Genomic DNA, 23051 nt, shown 5'->3' with positions numbered 1-23051 from the left:
AAACCAGCAATATGAGCATATAGTAGCCATTGTTGTGATGGGTAATTAATCCTATTATTATATATGCGGAATTAGTAGCGCTATATAAATAACTGCTGCAGATGATGATATATATGGGTCAGTAAGGATTCCCCCTTCCCCCTCCATGAGGTTAAAGGGGCAAGTGCTTCAATCTGGGTTTTTTGTTTTAGCTATCCCCCTGATCCACACATTAAACATCACATATCCAGAGTCCTCCCTCTTAATACCATCAATGCTGCTTTTTACAACATACTAGTTAACAGATATGCATCAAAATATATGAATTTAGTTATATTACACCTTCCTTACAACAGCACCCTAACTATAATGCACATTTTAGTGTGTTTCAAATACAAGCACTGTATAACATAATAATAATAATAATAATAATAATAATAATAATAATAATAATAATAAAACAACATAATCAAATCATACCTTGGGTAGTTTGTGCAGTATTGTGTGTAAATGTGAAATTCTTCACTCTGGAAAACAAATGTTAACAAATGAAAAAAAAAATATATACAAATCATTTGCAGTTTGAAATGCTACTTTTTTTTTTTTTTAGGTGGCATGTCAAATGGCCAGGTGTCCTATGATCACATCAGCTTATGTGTCATCGGACAAAGGGATTTGTCACCTGGCCCAATCAATTATTTCCTGTCGCATCAGAAGTGGTGATTTAGGGCTAATTTAGTCCAAAGACAACCACATTAGGCATTGAAATTGCAAATGTGGATACCATCAATATTTTTAATACAGAATACGGACAAATGAGGATTTTTACAAATGCAGACAAGACATGCATACATATAAACCAATATGATAAATTTCATTGTTTTTATTTTTGTAACAACATGCCACTTGCAAAGGGACAGATGCAAGATGGGCATAGGAGGCTGTTCTAACAGAAAAATGGGTGTAAAGAAAACCTCCAGCCATCTGTGACACTTGCCATTTGCCCAAGTACATACACAAGAAAGACACAATTATAGTAAACAGCTGAGTGATGCATATGAGCATCTGTTGCTTTGTTAGTGGATCCCTCAAACGAAGAACAATATGCCATGCAGAATTGTGCTCAGAAATAAGCATTCAAATGTCCTACATCTCCTGTGGAGTGCACTCCATTGATAAGGCTTTAATAGGCTTAAACTGAAAGAACAGTGAGTGGATAATGAAAGCAATTTGATCACATCAGACATGGAATTACTGAATATATTTTATAAAACACATTCTCTACTTTTGGGAGGACATAACCATGAAGCATTGTTTAATTTGAAAGTAATATTCAATGTCTAAAACTATAATAACCATTAGTCAATGCAATTGCAGGAATTATGCAGGATATCCTCTGTTCTATAGAACTCAGCACATAAAGAGTTTCAAAGATAAGAATACAGTAGGCTTCACTCCTGGTCATCCCATCCCATGCTTGAATCTATGGATCGTATCCTTTATCAGTCTAGGCTGCACACATAATTCAATAAGAAACTGTTTTGCCCACAGTAGAAATTGGACCAACTTGTTGGTGCCGATTCCTATACTGAAAGTGTGTAAATCTCTTCTAACTAAAGCGGAGTAGTAATTATCTCGCATATCACACAATTCACGACCGTTTGTTCAGATATTGCATGAGTGCGTACACTCCACCGATCATGTGTTATCGTACCAAAACACATCACATCTGTTGATTTGGTTTTCAATGTTGAAGAGTGTATAAACTCACGACTAGCAATGTAGACATATCTGTAGAGTGTGTACAGAGTCACGATATTTTCAGCCAATGGTTATGAGAGATGAAGATCCCAGATCTGAAGGTAAATTGCGTAGGTATATACGCATGAATCGGCATACTTATCGGGGATTTCAATAACTGGTAAAATTGTTACAGAACTGGTATCTGTAGTAATTCGAAATGTTGATAGGTCTTGTAGGCTGTTGATTGGTAAATAAAAGGGATACAGATTATTTTTCCCTTTAGATAAATTATGCACGAGTGCTGCAGGCAGAACTGAATCGATGGTCAACTGTTGACCATAAACTGCAAAACATGTGTGCAAGCATTGCAGTACACAAGGTTTGGTTCTTTGCAATGTGCTTATCTTTAGTTAATGATTTGTGTGATAATCCTGTCAGTCTTTCAAGTATCATTCTACATTGCACAGTCAAGACAAGTACTATGCAAACAAGAGGAATAAAGAGCAACTGATAGTATCCCCTCTCCCGTACCTGCAGCACATTCTTATATTGGCCACACTTGGGCCAAGCAGTGACCAATCCTGCTGCTTGCACCTACTAGGCCACAGCATCACTATCCAATATGGATACTCATATGGGTGGCAACATTGGAGAAGATCCAACAGTTCAGAGGAACAGAAGGGGAATGTGAATGAGGTCAGGTCAACAACAATATTTTTCAGCATTTAGGGTAATGCATGTTAGTCAATTTGAATATTAAAAGGGCTGATCAGACAACCTTTAGTATAGTGCAATGATCATAATATTACATTTTCAAGCTAAATTATTCTTAGATTGATTTAGCAATAAGCCCAAATTGCTCAGTCTCCCTTTCCGATATATGTTGTGATGGCCATTCATCCCTATATGTTGTGATGGCCATTCATCCCTTTATGTTGTGATGGCCATTTATCCCTTTATGTTGTGATGGCCATTCATCCCTTTATGTTGTGATGGCCATTCATCCCTTTATATTGTGATGGCCATTCATCCCTATATGTTGTGATGGCCATTCATCCCTATATGTTGTGATGGCCATTCATCCCTTTATGTTGTGATGGCCATTCATCCCTATATGTTGTGATGGCCATTCATCCCTATATGTTGTGATGGCCATTCATCCCTATATGTTGTGATGGCCATTCATCCCTATATGTTGTGATGGCCATTCATCCCTATATGTTGTGATGGCCATTCATCCCTATATGTTGTGATGGCCATTCATCCCTATATGTTGTGGTGGCCATTTATCCCTATATGTTGTGGTGGCCATTCATCCCTATATGTTGTGATGGCCATTCATCCCTATATGTTGTGATGGCCATTCATCCCTATATGTTGTGATGGCCATTCATCCCTATATGTTGTGATGGCCATTCATCCCTATATGTTGTGATGGCCATTCATCCCTATATGTTGTGATGGCCATTCATCCCTATATGTTGTGATGGCCATTCATCCCTATATGTTGTGATGGCCATTCATCCCTATATGTTGTGGTGGCCATTCATCCCTATATGTTGTGGTGGCCATTCATCCCTATATGTTGTGGTGGCCATTCATCTCACCTAGAACCCTCATGTGTGTGCCATTTATCTGGAGGTCCCAGTGACCTTCTCTGCCTTTAGCTTCTTGTGTATAATGGCAGAGGTGTATTTATAGTAGTTCCCATCTCCAGAACCTCCAGATAATAAGCACAATGTAGCGGTTGTGGGAAAATCAAAAGTGAACAAGACACCTGTAACTAAGGTTTAAAGAAAAATACAAACCTTACCTTTGAAACAAAACATTCAGCAATTGCGACAGGGTCATTGTCACAGTTTTCCAAGTCTTGAAGAAGATCACTGAAATTTTTTTAAATAAAAATACATATTTATACATTAATAATGGTATACAATGCGATCTATGTTTTAATATCCAGTGCCTCTTTTAAATGTATGATTATTCCACATTTTAGATCAGTTAAACCCAAACACCATAAGTTCTTATATACCCACGTGCACAGCGACTATAGAAAGTACTCACCCCCTTTGGAATTTTTTACATTTTATTTTATTACAACATGGGGTCAAAATGGAGGTCATTCAGGAATTTCTACCCACAACATACGCTGCACAGTTGAATAATAAAATATAATGTAAAAGTTTTTCTTAATTAATTACAAATATATAATCAGGTCATAATGAGTCTGGTTTTAATACTTTTTAGCAAAGCCCCTTTAGCTGCCATTACAGATGTAAATCTATTTATGTAAATCTATGTAAGCTTTGCACATCTATACACTGCAATATTCGCCCATCCTTCTTTACAATACTTCTTCAGGTAGGATAGGGACTGTCTGCAAACCACAAGATTTTAAAATCATTCTAGAGATTCACAATGGGGTTGAGGTTTGGAATTTGACTGGGCCTCTCCCAGACAATGATTTTTTACTGCTTATTAAATTCCAAAGATGCTTTTGCTTTGTACTTTGGGTCACTGTACAGCCAAAACAAATCTTTTCCCGACCTCTAGAATTGCCCTAAATTTTGACAAAATTACCCAGCCCTGAAACAGAGAAACCTCCCCACAGAATGATGCTCCATCCGCCATATGTCACTGTAGATATAGGACCTCATTTAGAGTCAGATGCAAAGTCCATTTTAGGTGCATCTAACCAAAAAAACACTACCACGCATGTGCAGAGAGCACCAAATCCGCCTGCATCTTGGATGCAATTAATACTTGCGACAGCTTGCGAATCACTACCAGAGAATGGGAGGAACGCGGAATTGTGAAGGCGTGAACATGTAAATACATCCTAGTCGCAGTGAGGCGCAGATGCAACACACAGCAAAATAGGGCTAAATCTGTGCGGCAGGAATTAGGTGGCGCAAGCGTTAGCTAGCTGCAGGAACTGCTCACAGCTCTGTAGGGTAGTAAGAGTGGGACGCAACTGGGGTTGCTTGCCACTCGTAATACCCTACCAAGCTGCGGCACACTCCCACTCATACACTTCTTAAACGGACTTGGCGTCCGACTCTAAATGAGGTCCATAGTGTTCTTAGGAAGATGAGCAAAGTTAGGTTTGCGTCTAGCATTATGGGCAAAACGTTTAATCTTGAATAGAATCTTCCTCTACTTGGTATGTCTGTCTCCTGCATGCGTCCTGACAGTTTTGTTCAATAATGTTTTTTGTGCCAACCACCCAAAAAAATGGAAATTTATTATGAAGTGCCCTGCCCAAAGAATTGTATTAAAGTAAGTATAGTTTGTATTTAATTTGTAATCCATTAGGAAAAAAAACTTGTTATTTACACACACTTTTCAGGGTAATGTACTGTAGTACTAACCTCTACAGTGCACTAAACACATTTTATTAGACTCTATTTTCATATAGTTTTAAATCAGATACCAACGTACCTATTAAAATTGTAGATATCTCGTATATTACCAAACAGTGCCGACCGCTCTTCTATCCCTAGGGAAAGCCTAGTTTGATCAGAAATACAGTTGAGATAATCCTACAAAAAAAAAAACAAAGAGGAGAAAACATTTATAGAAATTTGAAGACAAAAGAACCTCTTGCCGGTCTCTTAAAGGGACTACAGTTAATTGTGCGGTATAAAATCTGTATATCAGTTTCAGACGGTTATGTTTGTCTATTCACTGCTCCCATTGTAGATAAACAGAATCTCTTCTGAAACGTTACAATACTTATCTGTTCACAGAAACAGAGCAGATCATTTTAAACAGAGAAATGGTTTAAGATCTTTATTTGCATACACAGAAGTGTATTCATACTCTAGCATCCCGCTAACAGCTGAAGTATCACAGTATTATTCTTGCAATGAATATTTTTCATTTTTTTTTTATAAAAAACACAAAACCGTAAATGAAGTTGCTCCCTTTACACAAATGGATTTTCTTATATCCTACAAATTTATGTTGCTTACATACATTTATAAAATAAATAAATTAATGATGTTGGCTGAGGACTGCACACACATAGCTATCGCACCCACCAATGGAGTATATGTTCAAACTGGAACAATTTAAATGGAGACATTTTGGAAGGAATTCAATTGTGTTTTAAATCCCGTACCAGCCTGCGTGCATTTCCGAACACTACAGTAAGCAAAACATTGCCGATTTTGTTTGCACCTCTATAAGGTGTGTGCGAAAATCAATTATGTTTTAGTACTGTAACATCCTGCAGAACTTCATCATGCGAGGCTTCAACGGGACTTTGCGCACAATTGAATTGCCTCCCTTAATTGTTCTTGTTCCCCCTTAGTTGTCAGTAAAACCCAACATGTACGGATTTCAAGCCAATTTAGTCAATTGACTGATGAAATTTGCACGAATATTAGAGTTTGCCCAGTACTGCTCTCAATTATTAATTAGCAAATATCTCGTTATTTTTATACTTTCAGTTCATTACATCTGAACCACATTTCCTTTTCATAGAATAAAAAGAACATTCTGTTATAACTTTTTCACTAAGGAAAACATGTTTCAAAGAGCATTTACAGTAAAACAAAAGCAAATAAATATGTTGGTTTTTAATACATCTGTTTGTCTGTTGTGTCAAACACTATTATCAAATCACTGTTGTACCTTCTATCCTCTAAGCCAGTGTATTCCAAACTTTTTCAGTTCAAGGCACCCTTAGGGTCTCCAAAAAATTTTCAAGGCACCCCTAAGCCAAAATAATTACCAAGTAGTCCCCCATTATGGTTACCCCTGGCCCTGGCTGAGGCATCCCTGTGAGATCTCTAAGGCACCCCAGGGAGCCTAGGCGCACAGTTTGGGAACCACTGCTCTAAGTTATACATGTTCAGCTCTTTAAGGCTCCCCTAATAAGTTTTATTTTGCAGTCCATGCACTATTTTAGTAACCCTTCTCTGAACTTTTTCTATTTTATTTATGTGTTTTGGAGGTATGGCCTCCAGAACAGTACATTACTAAGGTGATGTCTTAGAAGTGATCTATAGAATGGCAATATAAGCTGCTACTAATAGCTCTTCCTCAACAACCAAGTATTCTACTGGCTACACATTGTCTGAAGGTCAAAGTCACATTTCCACAGTTGACATTACACGGCCATGAATTCTGTATTTTACTTTCCGATTTGTGTGTACCACATTATTTTACATTTTGATATATACAATGTAAGATTCCACACACAAGCCCATTTCTCTATTTGGTTTACTCCTTCTGGGCAAAACCCTTCTACATATGTTTGTATTATATGCAAGAATACATACCTTCCTTTGTAGACCACAGGTAATATCAGTAATGCACACCTTACACTAAACAGGACCCTGAGCTATTCTACCTGTTACCAACTCTTCAGCTTGACATACAGCACTGACTACAACACTGTCTACTATCATTTAGCCAAACCTTTGCATTTGGTATTTACAATGGAGTAGACTTCTACAAACTGTTCAGACACACAAAGACAGAGAGAATGGCAATATAAAAGCTTCAAGTGCTACCATTAGGTGATCCTAGGCTTTTACCAAAGATGCCAATGGCTAGGGGGCGCCTAGAACACAGAGTGAAATAATGTTACTCATCAAGTGTTTTTAATGCCCTAGTGGTGCTCATACACGGAGCACCAGACACTGATATGAATGAAAAGCAGCCAGTAGCTTCTTACGTGTGAATCTACTGGATGCTGTTCCTCCATGTCAGTGTTAAGCTGGGAGCTTGGTGCTGATGTCACAGTCTGAGGAGTAGAGGTTGGCATGCCCACATACCATCTGCTGCGGTAAGAAGCAATGGGGTTGGGGTGCATATTACCATGTTATAACAATGTCCAGGAAATAACACCAGATAGTGAAAATTGCACTTTATATAAAATTACATGAGTAAATTAAGGCATACACACAAGCTACTCCTGGCTCAAATGCTCTACAACAGGATCAAAGCCCAATTTGGCCACACCTGTAGAATGTGGATCTAACCAGTCTGGGTTTGATGCCACCCGACCATTCAGCGCTGTACATACTACAATATTGGGCCAACGACACATTATTACAGCATGTGGCTAGCAATCATTATTTCCTGCCACAGCCCGTTGCTCCCACTTGATTTCCTTCTCTACAAACTCAGGGTTTCACCGTCCCAGCATCAGCTAACAGTTATGTGTGTGTGCTCGCTCCTTTATTACACAGTATAGCAAGTACAGAACTTCTAGAAGCAAGACCAGGGATTTTTGTAGAAAAGCATATCACTGGAGGGGCAGAGGTGATGGGGAGTATTTGAATTGGTATATTAGAAATGTGAGTAGTGTTGTTGCTTTTGCTGCCTATGGCTATTTCATCTATGTGCTACTCCTAGGCACTAAATCCATAGGAAGATGGCAGCCTGTATGCAGTGTGAGTGCACACAAATGACTGGGTCATTTTTGTGGTAACACAATAAAATACCCTAATGAAGAAGTTTTATTTTCCTTTAAAAATGAAAATAAATAACTAGGTTACAATTACATATGTTGCTGCATCTGTTTTGTCAGCACATCACCTGTTTTATTTGCACAATGTAACTTTTCACTTGTGTGTGGGAAACTCCACAAGCAGCATTTTCCACCAACAAGTTGCTGTGTGTTCACCTTGCTCAGAGTCATTTGGAAACATAGTATTTATTTACACCTGTGAGACTCTGCCTCAAGCAACAGTTCTTTTCAGATCCCAAGTCTGGGTCTAAATTATGTATGCAAAGCAAGGCAGAAGAAAATCCCTGAGGGCAGGAGTCCTAAAGATGACCTCGCTTTTATCTGGCCCCATTTTCCTTTTTTTTTTCTTCCAAAGCAGATTCCGGTTTATGGCAGAAGATTAATAGGTGAAAGGAAAGATACATGACATATTCCAATAAACAGTCCAAAATAACAAAAACACAGCATACTGAAATAGATATTTAGGATATAGTTTCAGTAACACAAATAAACGAAGTCTGTAGATCTCATAAATTCTATTATTTAGTACTGTCAAACTGTAGACTACACAACTCTTTTATTTAATACACTATTTATATAAGCCATAGACATCTGCATTATGTTTGATGTTGCTTGTATTAACTAACACATTTTAATTCAGTTACCATGTATACATTGGCAATTGTACATCAATCTCTTACTGGTACAATTGTATACTAGCAAAGTGTTTAAGCTTTTTCCATGTTACATGTTCTATTGATGTACATTACAATTTGTAGCCTAATAATTAGAGATGAGCGGGCTCGGATATCTGAAATCCGAGCCCACCCGAACGTTGCCGATCCGAGTCGGATCCGAGACAGATCCGGGTATTCCCGCCAATTGCAAAACTGAAACCGAGGCTCTGAGTCATAATCCCGCTGTCGGATCTCGCGATACTCGGATCCTATAAATTCCCCGCTAGCCGCCGCCATCTTCACTCGGGCATTGATCAGGGTAGAGGGAGGGTGTGTTAGGTGGTCCTCTGTCCTGCTATATCTTGTGCTGTGCCCTTAGGAGACAGCACAGCACGAAAAATTTTAAAAAAAATTATAAAAAAAAGAAATTAAAAAAAAATATCCAAAAACAATCCTGCAGTATAAGTCCATTGGTACTGCAATATTACAAAGTTCACTGATTCTGCAGAATAGACTGGGAATTAGTGTAAATGATTGTTATTGAATGTTATTGAGGTTAATAATAGCGTAGGAGTGAAAATAAACCCAAAAACTTGATTTAAAACTTTTATGTTTTTTTCAAAATAAATCCGAATCCAAAACCTTAAATCCGAATCCAAAACCTTTCGTCAGGTGTTTTGCGAAACAAATCCGAACCCAAAACACGAGACACCAAAAGTGGCCGGTGCACATCCCTACTAATAATGGCTTAGCTGTAATGACTGCAGATTTTCTACTTTAGCACAGCAAAAATTTCTGTTGTTACATGATTAGATTCAATGCTCTGTCCTGTAGTTTTAGAACATACATGAGGAAATAAAACTTGGAATGAGTTGTATCCAAAATGTTAAAGATGAAGTATCAGTTTGTGATCTCTTTTTAATTGGCCTCCTTTTCCACTGATTAGAAGATGATGACTAAATCCTCGGACTAAAAAAGACTTTGGCATTAAAATTGTGATTAGTATAACATGAGGCTCCGCATGGTTAATAAGTTTACCCTATCAAAGAGTGGGTTTTGTACAAGTAGTTAAACAATGGCATCACATTGTTGCATTATCTTTTTCTTATTAAGCAAGCAAATGTACATTTTGGTACTCTAATGCCAACCTGGCTACTCACACTCACTAAGGCTGGTCAATAATCAATAGATAATTTATAATTCTCAGCCGGAATGAACACAATCTTGCCATACACTGTGTAATGATCTCAGTGCTAAAGAAAGCTCAAAATCTTTAAGGTTATGTTACAGGGTGGACACAATATTTTTACCAAAAGGCCTACAGGAATGGAAAAGAACTGGGAGATCGAAAAATAATCACACACACAGTAATTTATTGCACAGTTTGGCCAATAGAAATCAAAGTAGCTCCAAATTACCATGTATGCCAGTCTAATGCTAATGATATTATGATATATGGTCTTTGCTGAAAGGGAGATCAACAGATGACGGTCATGATTTGCCGCCAGTCATCGGCCAACCATCTTAACAAGGCCCAATAGGATCAGGTCATTCACCACCAATGCCCAATGACTGTTCAATTGGGATACTAACATGCATGGAAAACGTGAACACATTCAGTGATTACACTGATCAAGATCTCACCCCACATTATAAATTTAGCAATGGGTGGGGGCTGTCTACTTACATCAGATTTTGCACTTTAGCTGTTGTGCCAATATGCAGGGGAGTGTTGGCCACCTTGATCAAAGGCAAAATTTGTTGAGTAGATCTGTTAGACTGTCGACAGCCTTAAGCTGGGTATACACTACAGAAAATTACTGCAGATGCAATTTCTGTAACGATCTTACCAATGACTGAAAGCCCCAATGAGCATGCAGATTTATCTGTACACACCTACATGATTTAGCTTCAGATCTGTGATCTTCATCTGTCATAACCATCTGCTGAAAAGGCCTCTGCACTCTATAGAGATCTGCTTACACTGCTGGCCATGAGTACATACACATTTTCACATGTGTCCAACATTGATCCATCATTGATCGTGATTTTAAGGAAGTTTATAAAACCAAATCAAACAATTCAATGTGCTTTGGCATGATAAAACATGATCACAGGAACGTACACACTAATGTGATATCTTACCAAAAACGGTCGTTTATCGTATGATCGGCACGACAATTGGATTAAAAACCTGTAGTGTGTACCCAGCTTTAGCCTTGATTAATTCCATTAACTGTTATTACACAATGGGTCCTTTATCTAAATATTGTTTTAGCTGTTAAGATTCAAGATAATGTCAATTCTGAGCTGTGGGTGATCAACAACCACACAGGTTACTATGAGCATGCATTGGTATGTAGTCCCTCTCCTAGTCCTACCGTCTGTTTTTCTCCTAACACCACCTGTTTTCTACTTAAACTTATCTTCTTCACCCCAAGGCAAAAAGTGACATGAGTTTTCATGAATCTCTGAGGAACATAAATAACACTTGAGTTCATTGTTTTAAAAGACGACATAGGAAAAAAGAGGACATGGGGGAAAAAAAAAGGCATGTTATCAATATGAGCATCGAAGTAAAAGATACAATGTTTACAACATAAAAAAAGCAATTATGTGATAATATATCACGTGTATAAAGATACTTTGCAGATAATATAACATGCTGCAACATAGTATATCATACATATTTGTCATGATGTTTTCCCATGTCATTTATTCTTAAAAGTGGCTTATTTAATTTTAAGAAAAGTATTTACGCTTCCGCTGCTAATGAGGGGTCATATTACAGATTAATAAAAGGAGAAAAATGTAAATAAAGCTAAATAAAAGGAGAGAACATTTTAAATAATGAAAACCAATAGACCTAATGTGAATACTATATGCAAAATAATACAAAATCCAGAACACAGTATATACATAATAATACAAACATCACCATTTACATAAAACACTTTTCTTTTACATCATGGTGAAATGAAGATTAAATCAGTATTTCTTTTATATATGCAGATGTAAAAATACCATGCTGACTAATTGTACAAGAAAAAATGTGAGAGGAGAGAGACGGAGAGATTGGGGTTACAATTTTTCACTGTGCAGAATTGTGTGAGCCAGAGTAAAAAGAGTCTATATAGAGTGCTATGCGGGTGAAGACCGCAGTAATCCTATTCACCAAATTCTGACATTTCAAATGGCAGCAACTAGTGGCCTGCAGCGCTGGAAAGCCTCGTATGGGATTACATTTATGGAAAGATGTTTTTTAATTGTAATAGTAAGAGAACAAATACAGTTTATAGTTAAATGGCAGGTAACGAGCAAACAACATGGTTGTATTTTTTACATGTGCAAGAAGCTGGGAATTAATCTAGTAAACAAACTAACACTGGGGGAGGATGTGCAAAAATTACGTCCAGCAGTAACATTACATTTTGTAATAAACTCCAGTATTTGCACTGCCTAAAGTTTGTGATACTCTCCAGCTTATTCTGTAACTTCATACTGTGTATCTTCTTCACAAATTGAAGGAGTACTACATCTGGAATTCATCAAATAAACATTTTTATGTCTATGTTTAAACTATTCTTTGGCATTAAAATTGTGATTAGTATAACATGGGGCTCCACATGTTTAACAAGTTTCCCATATCAAAGAGAGGGTTTTGTACAAGAAGTTAAACAATGGCATTACATTGCTGGCTTATTAAAAAAGATAATGCAATGTACATTTTGGTACTTTAATGCCACCCTGGCTACTCACACTCACTAAGGCTGGGTACACACGACAGGTTTATCGGACCAAGCACCTGATAAACAACCGTATGGCCCGATATTGGATTAGTGTGTACACTTGCACAATCAATGACAGTCATTCCAAAGCACCGAACGTCATTTCATTTGATTGTTCAGCAGAACATAAAATCTTTTTCAGCTAAGGAATAATATCCTTCCAATCCTACAGTGTATATACAATCATGTTCTCCATTTACAGAGTTATGATCTTATCAGCCGACTGTTAGGACAGTTGAAGAGCACAGATTGGAGGATAAATCTTTTAAAACGTGTATAATGTATACACATGAATCAGCATGCTGATCGTGACTCCCCCTCCGCCCCCCCCCCCACCAGTCGTTAGTACAAACAGTGTAGGTAACACACTGGTGAAAAATTTATGCAGTGTGTGCCCAGCCTACAGATTACTACTAATCAATAGCGAATTTATAATATGCAGCCTGAATGAATACAATTACACCATACACTGTGTAAAGATCTCAGTGCTCAAGAGAGCTCAGAATCTCTATGGTTATGTTACAGGGTGGACACAATATTTTTACCAAACGGCCAACAGGAATGGAAAAGAACTGGGAGATCACGGTTTAACAGACGTGTAAACTTCATGCTCTTTGCTTAAACAGCTGCAAAAGGAACAACTAGAATAAACATATTAAAGGTTACAAAGGATAATGATCAGTTCACATCAGCATTTCTCTTTTCATTTTTACAATTGCTGTCTGGATTTTTTAGCAAGTACAGGATTACAAAAGGTGCCCAGACTTTTTTTTTTTTAAACAAATAAAATGGCAGCTAGAATAAAGTCTCTGCCTCCAATGATTTACCATTGGAATAAGAAATAATGCTATAAAATAACTGATCAGCTCCAGAGGGTTGCCTCTTGTAACTTTCCTATTAAGACAGTGGGTTGTCATGCTTCTCCCACATACCTGCTTAATATATCGTGTTTATTTTGAGATATGCCAGTATAATTAAAAATTATGTAAAAACTATTACATGTTATTTATTTTGGTGGAGACAGTATAAATGATCTAATAAGCCCAAGCATATACACCCAAACATTACATTGTCCATAATTTACATTAGTTATCCTGGCAAAATCAGGACAAAATAAGCCTGGAAACCAATCAATGCCCCAGTTCATACAATCTTTACCTCCCATCTGTTCCGATCCTGATTTCAGGACACCTGGGAGGTGTGCTCTGTTGACGAATGTCCCTTTACTGCCGCGCGTACCAGCGTCAGGTGTGTGCAGTATTGAAGGGGTGTTTTCAGGGGAGGTGGAATAAGACTGGGGGTGACCCAGGACTCAAGAAGCACTGTGATGAACTGCCAGGAACAAGGTGGCACACCCAAACGTGACACCCCCATTTAGCTTGGCCGTGCCCCCTTCTTGTGTGTTTGGGGCTATGTGCACCCAATGTCCCAATTCTAATTAGGTTAGAGTTGGGCAGTATGCACAATCACAATTCACCTAATTACGCACACTTTCTGGCCAACCACATCTATTTTATTGTGAAGCCCATCCAATGAAATATTTGGATGGTATACACCACTGCATTGAAATATTTTAGAGTCCTTAGCTAGATGGCTTTATTGTATTAACTGAATCCATGCTTTCTTAAAATAGACTGAAACCATCTAATACAGTGGTCATCAATTCCCAACAACAATGCATGTTTTGCAGATCCACAAACAGACACTGTTGGCAAGGTCCGAAGACAGGTTTGAGAACCACTAGTCTGCAAACACTTTGCAAGCAACTCTTAATATATTACTTTGGGGATAGTCAAAGTTTGAGATTTTTTATGCAAATCATCAGAAGGAGACGGATTTAACAAGCATTCTAAGAGTTTAAATAGAAAGTTGGCTCAGCAAATGTAGCTTTGAGAAAGAATGAAAACATTTAAATTCAATTTAATCTGCAATTCACATAGACCATTTTAAAAATCCAGACGGACAGCCAGCCGTGTGTTATAGGACTTGTGATGTACACTGTAACTAAAGCTCCTAAACGGGCCCCACACAGTACAAGTATAACACTATGCTGGCTGACACTAGGTGGTTATTTTCAGTACGTGATGGAAATCCTATAAAAACATAATACGATGACTGTGGTTGTCTAGTACATTCATGTTATTCTCTTGAATTCGGAAGTTCATTCGCTGGGTATCCAAGAATTTTGCATTTACTTTCTTTGGTCAAAATTCAGTAAACAGAAACTGAAAACCTATAGAGGTCATTCACAAAGAACAGGCGGAGGATGTATTTTCTTTACTCATTCCAATCCTAATCAAATCTTACAGTTAAAAATATAATGCAAAGATAAGCCTATAAAAAATACTCAACTAGCTGCTTAGCAAACGTTTCCTGTTATGTAACTGGAACAGCAATGCTGAGCCATTGAACTGGAGGTTGCATATAATAAGGCAGCCACTGAAACAGGAGTATTAAGAAACTACAACAAATTAGATGCTATTTGCACCTTGTAAGTGAATGTCTAAATTCTGTTGAGGCTATGATTAGATCCATCTTCAATTTTAAAATGTCCCAGGCAGTGGTGGAACTACCACCAGTTGCAGGGTGTGAGATTGCTACGTGGCCCCCTCACCTCCAGGCAGCAGCCGCCGCACCCCTGCAATGGTGGTAATTCTGCCACAAACAAAGGAAATTTATGTCCAGTTTACACTTTTGAATCTTTAGAAGCTGCTAAAATCCAGCCTTATTTATTAGAGAGGTAATATTAGTGTATAAAATAGCCTAGACATGTATAAAGCCTTGAGTTTGGAAGAGTTGCCCCAATAAGGGATAGATAGGCAAAAAAGAAAGGCCTGAGCTTATGTTCCTTGTATATTTCATAAGCTTTTCCTGGAAATAAAATGTGCTTTCCTTTCAATATTTGTGGACATACAGTTAACAGCTGGCAAACAGACATCATGGTGCAATGTATGACTCTCCAAATGGCTACTTAGGAACTGTATTCAACCTCGACTGGTTTGTACCCCTTACATTTCCAAACAATTTCTATAGACTTTCTTATACAACGTGTTTTTTTTTTTAAATTAAATTTAGTCCATGAGCATCTAGTTATAACATATATACAGTCCAACTCTTGTACATAATTGGACATTCCTGCTCTAGAATAATGGTGGACAACACTATAGATGACAGAGGCCTCAGTTGAGCAGAGGTGAGCTGGCAATGGGGGCAAGAAAGCATTTTCCTCAACTCTCTTCATCAGTCAGAATGCCCCACTCTTATTGGTAAATACCACTGGCCATTCACCAGAGTGCTGGGAGCCAATAAACTGTGTATAACAGCTTCCTGGTACAGTTGAGGATGCTGGGAGACCGTGCAAGACCAGAGAAAAGGTGAGTAGTTTGGGACTGCACTGGGTCACCACGAGTGTTTTAGGAGTTCTGCGTTGTACAGTGGCCCCACAACAGGGCTGACATGATATAGTGTTCACTAGTTTGCACTATGTTTGTACATCAGTCAATAGAATTCGATTTCATTTGTTTAATACTACAATGTAAAAGCACCCCTACAAGTCAGCTGGGAGGTCAAGGAATATCAGTGACCTAGATATGGAATACAGTGCAGACCTGGGACTTCAAAGTGTTAAATTCAAAAAGGATTGTGTCATATAAAAGAATGAATAACTACACAAACATGCAGGTGTGATTTCAAATCATAACCATTTTATTTTCTCTATTATGCTATATAACATTAATGAAAATCTGAGATTGCCTTTGTTCTATCACCATGTTTACATCATTAGAGAACAAAAACAAATGGTCACTGAAATGTCACAAAGTTCCTTAAAAATAAATAAAAAAGTTGAGCTTAAAAAGCTTATTTTTTGTGGAAATATCTTAAAATGCAGATGCAGACTTCTACATGAGCTAAATTAATGTGCACTTCTGCTTTGACAGTTCTTATTAGGTTTCCTTAGCAGCAATAAAATAGAGCAATATGTCTTGAGCCTTCAAGTCCTTGACTGAAGATAGGATGTTCTGCCTGTTTCACACCGCTTAGGGGCATAGACGTGTAAAGTTTCTATGACCTCTCACCTTTGCAAACTATTTCATTTCACACATACTTCCCACATCATTGAAAAAGTCTAATTCAAAATCATAGTGCAATGAACCACTCTGCATCTTGCCCACATCTGACCTATAGCTTGATCCCTCACCTAAGCAGCTGTTTCTTTTTTATGGTTAGCTTGTCCATTAAATTTTTTCATAAATTATTGTCCACTTCAAGATTTTAGGTAACTATATTTTTGTTTTATTTACACTGAATAATATTACACATATTAGGCCTGACAGAGTCACTAAAATAAAAATGCAACTTGCCTAAATTTTGTCATACTGTTCATGTGCACAACTCACGTCCACATGTTTAGTTGCCGATATCTTGCACTTCTGGCCCCTTGCGCACGGAGAGGTGCGTCAGGTGTGTTCACATGCAAGTTCAGTACAGTGAGAGCATGGAGACACTATGACCCTTAAAGAGGTGTCCAATTTTGATGTATATGTATCTAAGACTTATGTGCAAATCATTAAATACTAAATTCAAAAAGGAAATGTTGACAGCATTTACAGATACATAAGCAAAGGGTTCAGTAAGCTGATATAACTAAAAATAGGTAGAGTGTAAGGACTGCTGTTAGTGTCTGGAGTAAGACTTTATACTCAAGGCACATTACAGAAGTTTGCAACTGCTTCCAATGACACAAAGCTTATTTAAATCCCTCCTTTATATTCCCCCTACTTTTCTCATCCTCTCTCCTTCTTGTATTGATGTATAACTTGCACCTGAGCCAACTACTTACCTACTGCTCTAAATCTCACCCTCCCTTACCCACCTAATGCTTTGCATGCCCCCAAGCATCTCAGTACTTTGTTCCTGGTATTAACTTAGTTCAAGATTCCACTCTACTCCATTTGAGGTCTTCTTTTCCAGACATATGTCTTGATACGCTTGGGTCTCTTACATTGACTATGTATGCCTCTTTATTTGCAGCATCTACTTCAACTAATGTTTGTTTATATTTATATTATAATTTTTTAGCGGCTCCTAGAACTGAACGCCCAAACAGGTTCGGTTTGTTACATGAACTGGTCTTGACACGTGTTCATAAGGGCCGAGCGAGGGCCTCCAGGGTGGATAGACATATATTCCTATAGGGCCCAGTGATCACGTGTTACACCACTGGGGAGCTAAAGTTTTGCATAACTATTTGTCGAGTGAGGAATCTTAAAATCTCTTATTGCAAAATAATAACCTAACAAAATAAGTATAACTACCAAATTAAATCATACATTAGGATTTACTAAACTCATTAAATAGGGTTTCAAATTGTCCTCACGTATTTTGCTTGAATTTCTAGGATACTCATTTAATCTAATGGACGTCACATGAAAAGTACTCTATAAGAAGCCAATACACATGAAAGCATATGTGAAGTAAGCATTACCTGATGCTCAAATCGATGAAATCAGTGACTGTGTATTCCATGGTTAGACTGGCTTTCATCATTTATCTGGATGTCAGATCAGCTGAGGATTAACAGATCTAGTTCCCTTTTAACTTTATATATAAACCAGTTTGGTTTCTGCATGCCAGCTGCTATGGTCAAACATCTAAGAGCAACAAAAGGTGTGATGGCCTTCAATCTTTACTGCCAAAATCAATATAAAAACACTCCTCTTAGTGTCTCCTTAATTAATTGCCTGTCAAAGGGGGTGGAGTCCTCTGAAACATGAAGCACGGGAGCACCTGGATGGGTCATCCCAGATCCATTAATATAGCAATGTATAACTGTCCAAGGCTTGTTGCCTAAGGCTCGGTACACACTACAGGAAATTTCTCCCGATATCTAACGATTTTACAATGACAGCATAAAAAAAAAGTCAGCATGCTGATTCACCTGTGCACACTAAACACGTTTTATATCATTTACCGGCAGATCTGTGCTCTTCTTCGGTCATAATCATCGGCTGAAAAGAATGTGACTCTACACACTCCATAGAGATCTATGGACACTGCTGGTCACACACTGCAGAACTGGAACAACATTTTTAGTCTGGTTTAAAAATAAAATGAAATGATAAGATGTGCTTTGGAGCGATAATTGTTCATTGTTGCAGCATAAACGCTAATGTGATATTGGGCCAAACGCTCGTTTATCGTGTGATTGGCCCGATAATCGTCTGAAAACTTTGTAGTGTGTAGTCAGCCTAAAGCTAGGTACACACTACAGAAATTTCAACCAACTTTTTATGCCGAGCGATTTTACATGCGATCGATGTTCCGATCGCTCGGTCCATGGACTGCATACACACTAGCCTTGTTTAGGACGATAAAGGGAAGAGCGGACGTCCCTTTAACGACTTTTTACAGCCATGTTGTCGTGAGCAATGACTGTAATTTCATACTCACTGTTGTGGATCGGTCGGAAGTTTATACACACTACACAGCGGAAACGAGATTGGAACAAAAATATTAAACGGTACGACCAACCAAATGAGGCGACAATCGTCCATTTGGGCAGACTTTTGACCATCGTGTAACTGCACACACTGACCCGACTTTTGAACGAGCGGTCGTATGTTGGCTGTTTGAGCCGATTATTGGACGAAAACCGTGTAGTGTGTACCCAGCTTAAGTCATTGAATGTAAGTGCAATTTGTATCTTTTTTAATCCTTATAAGTTTCACTTGTTCAATTGGAAGACTTCGGTCTCCTCTAGCTAAAAGCACTCCAATCTTACCTACTGAATTCTTTTACCAGTGTTGCAGAGCAGCTATGGGATTGCTGCAGATTCTTACACTGGAGCAGCTGAACTCTACTTCACTTCCCTCAAAGTTGGGTTTTGATTATTGTCAACAAATAGCACCAATATATTGTAACCAGCAGCAACCATTCAACTCATCAGATTGGTTGCTATCGATTACTCTATGCATGCAGAACTTACGTTTCATGTTATGCCAAGTTAAAATACGTAGGCGCAAAAAGTAACTATGTAACAATTAGACAATAACTGTTGCAGTATCAAATATTCAGCTGGTTTTAAAAACATTTTTACATCCAACATGGTAAAAGAACAAAACAAATAATATTAGAACAAATGGCTAGAATTACAAATAAGTAGTTTTTGATGTACTCTTACTTAAAAAAAGTGTACAAAGGTAAATCCTGATAGAGCATTGCTCTCATCTTTATTTCAAAACCAGCTGGATAACCACAGGTTGCCTTTGCAGCGCTATGTTCTACAACAAAAACAGAGCCAATAAAGGTATAGTAATTAACTCTACTTGAAAAAACATTCTGCCAAGTCCATCCAGCTTCAGACCACCCTCATATTACTTGCAAGAAGAGATTGTACAGTGACATAAAATACTAAACAAAACCACTTTCAACTTCATCCACAGATTCACTGTGCAAGATATTTGGCAGAGCACCAGAAATGTATTTGACACTGGAAAAAAGGCAGATTGTAAGACCACAGGGATATTTAAATATCACACACACAGAGATGTGTATTGCCCTCACATAAAGGGTTATTTGGCAGAACACAAAGTGTGATGCCTCAGGAAAAGTTATTACACTGAGCAGAATTCCTGCATAGCCATAGATTATTATGTAAGCATGGATGTAAGCAGCTATATCATCATCAAGATATCAGAATACTGAAGACTGAAATACTTCCAGCTGCAACTTACTATACAGATGTTCCATACTGTATTAAATAAATAAATGGTGAGAAATAAGGGTGTGGGGGGAAAGGGGGGGGGGGTACAGTAACTGCTGGATCATATCAAGCCTAGAGGTAATTGGAAAGAATAAAGGCACATGCCTTGCCCCTGTGCCAGGGCCATCTTTTCCATTGGGCACGATGGGCAGCTGCCCGGGGGCCCCACGGACAAGGGGGCCCCATAGGCACGGCTTTTAATGAGAATAAATAATCCTGCAACAGAAAAAAACCTGCAAAGAAAACCTACAAGGGTCACTGAGCAAGTACATCTATCTCTCTCTATATATCTATATCTATATCTATATCTGTATACATCTATATATCTATATCTAGGGGCCCCGGTGCACTGCTTTGCCCGGGGGCCCGTAATGTTGTTAAGATGGCCCTGCCCTGTGCCCCTACCACACAAGTTTCAGGATCTGCAAATCTGCAATATTGGGTATAATTCCAGCTGTGTATGCAGTTGCGAGCTTTCATAATGACATTAGATATAACTGTCTCTATGTACAGCTGATGGGTATAGGACAAAGCCTTCTAGTAGAATAGTTGGGTGTGCGCACCTGTGCATGGGACCGTCACGCGTGCATGACCGTGAGCACAGCTGAGACTATAACAATGTAACCTGCTTGTGCACTCCTCAGATTTTCCCTCACAATGTCTGTAGCTGCGACATACTGTATGCGCTTTTCTCCTGTCAGCAAGCTTGCGATTAGTAACAAAAAGTCCTCAAAACCATTAGAAAGAAAAAAGGAAGAGAAATTACCTCAGAATTACATTAGACACTTCAGAGTCAAGTACGGAGTAAAATATCTGACAGAGGTTATGCCCTCACTCCTCTTTTCAGTCAAAAAACACTTCAAAGAACACCAGATGTTTTCCCTTTTGGTGAGATGAATAAGTCTAAAATATCACACACTACCCTCCAAGTACAGGGACGCTTGTACAAGCAGTTTCCGCATTCCCTGCAAATGTCCCTAGCCAGCAGGATGAAGGTGGCCACAGTCCGCACAAATATTGGTTGCCCCTTAGAGAGGGAATCACTAGAGGTCTAGGATACCTCACCTACTCAGACATTGGGCAAGGAATGAGAGAACAACACCAGGTCTTCTGCCTACACAAACAGGGAAAATGAGCGACATGCAAATGGCATAATTCCTCCCGCTAATCTTTATAGCTCTCACTGGGCATTTGATCCTAAACCTATTGAAAGCCATAAGCAGGACAATACTTCCTCTAGGGCCCATCTTTAAATTTATTTACAATTGCCCAGAGGATTGAACCTACAAAGCGAGAGGGTTGTCGAAATATCTTGTACTCAAGTCCAGTATAAAAGAGCAAAACCATCAAGGGCCTTTCACAACAGGATGTAGCTTTTGGGTCTTCTAATAAAAAGAAAAAAACTTTATCAGCCATGCCTCCTTACACATACAAAACACACACCCTCAGGGAAATGTCCCAGCTCTGGGAAAAGATCACATCAGATTTGTGGTTGTGGTTTCCTCAGCTTTAAGCATTTTCCCAACCAGACTTCACCCAGCTTAAAAGGTGCAGTTCCCCTTCAGACTGTGCCCCTTCTCCCACGCTAGAACATGGAAAGATAGAGTGACCAGATTCATCACTGCCGGATGGACTGAACTTTTGTTTCCCATCGGAAACTCGTATGGTTCTACGAGACCAGTTCTAAAAGTAAAATTGCTGAACCAATTTATACTGTGCAAACATTTTCATATGGAGAGCCTCAACCTTAGCAAAACTATTGGGAGGTATGGTAAAGGTATCATTAAGTAAGAATTTACTTGGTCAGCCAGGTGTGGTTACTTTTTATAAGCATATCAACAGGTGGACACTTGAGAAAGGGCATTACATATTCAAGATGTATAAAAGCATGCAATTGGGGTGTGAACAAACAGGTTTACAACAAACAATGAGCCTTATGTCAACTGGAGACAAGTACTAACAGGGGTGACTGGTTTGTGGGGCATCTGACCGCCAGAACGGTCCCATAGTGAGCTACCTGCATTTTTTTTTTCTTTTAAAATAGGCTGTTGAGCAGTCGCGCCTTTCCAGGCTAAAATTTGCTAGCCCGCCCATGAGTATTAATAAAAGATGACCAGGTTTTAATAAATGTTGTAGAGGAATTGTGTAGTAGATTAGTCATATACTCCATTGTGGGTATGCCAAAGACTTGACTTGAGGGAGCTATGGGCTGCTTCCAATCACCTCCCAGTTGTAAGTCAAAATAATATGTTTTATCAGCTTATTCTGCTGATGGGTGGAGGACACTACTGCAAACGGGAGGAAGAGGAACCTGGGAGAGAAGAGAATATCTATTTGGAATACTGTATATATTAAATGCTTTATGTCACGTAGACCGTTCTGGCAGAGCCACCATATGTGGAAGAATGAACACTTCTATGTAGTACCACTGGTGTAATGGTTTGCAAGCATTCTTTTTTATTCTTACAGTTTTCCAGGCTCTCTCCAAAGACCACCTCCCACTCCAACTAATGAGAGTCTCTAGGTGCTGTCTCCACTGTTTCAATTCTGAATACAGAACGAATACAAGGCCTTTTGCCGACACCTGCTCGAGGCTAAGTGACTCAAAAGTGGTTAGGGTCTGCAGGGCTGCCATTAGA

The 23051-nt window shown here is 38.6% G+C and overlaps 1 protein-coding gene across 5 annotated transcripts in view; it reads right to left on the bottom strand.

The window, feature by feature from the left end:
• Positions 1-23051, bottom strand: part of PLEKHG1 (pleckstrin homology and RhoGEF domain containing G1) — a 188652-nt gene that overhangs the window by 27272 nt on the left and 138329 nt on the right. For all 5 annotated transcript variants that reach the window (XM_075203613.1, XM_075203614.1, XM_075203616.1 and 2 more), the window contains 3 exons: positions 5164-5264; positions 3536-3605; positions 460-506 (listed from right to left, as the gene is read on the bottom strand). In XM_075203613.1, the coding sequence (XP_075059714.1) occupies positions 460-506; positions 3536-3605; positions 5164-5264 (218 nt within the window). The remainder of the gene's footprint in view (positions 1-459; positions 507-3535; positions 3606-5163; positions 5265-23051) is intronic.

This window comes from Mixophyes fleayi, chromosome 3, assembly GCF_038048845.1.
Source record: "Mixophyes fleayi isolate aMixFle1 chromosome 3, aMixFle1.hap1, whole genome shotgun sequence".
Classification (NCBI taxonomy): Eukaryota; Metazoa; Chordata; class Amphibia; order Anura; family Limnodynastidae; genus Mixophyes; species Mixophyes fleayi.
This window is presented reverse-complemented; position numbering and strand designations above follow the sequence as displayed.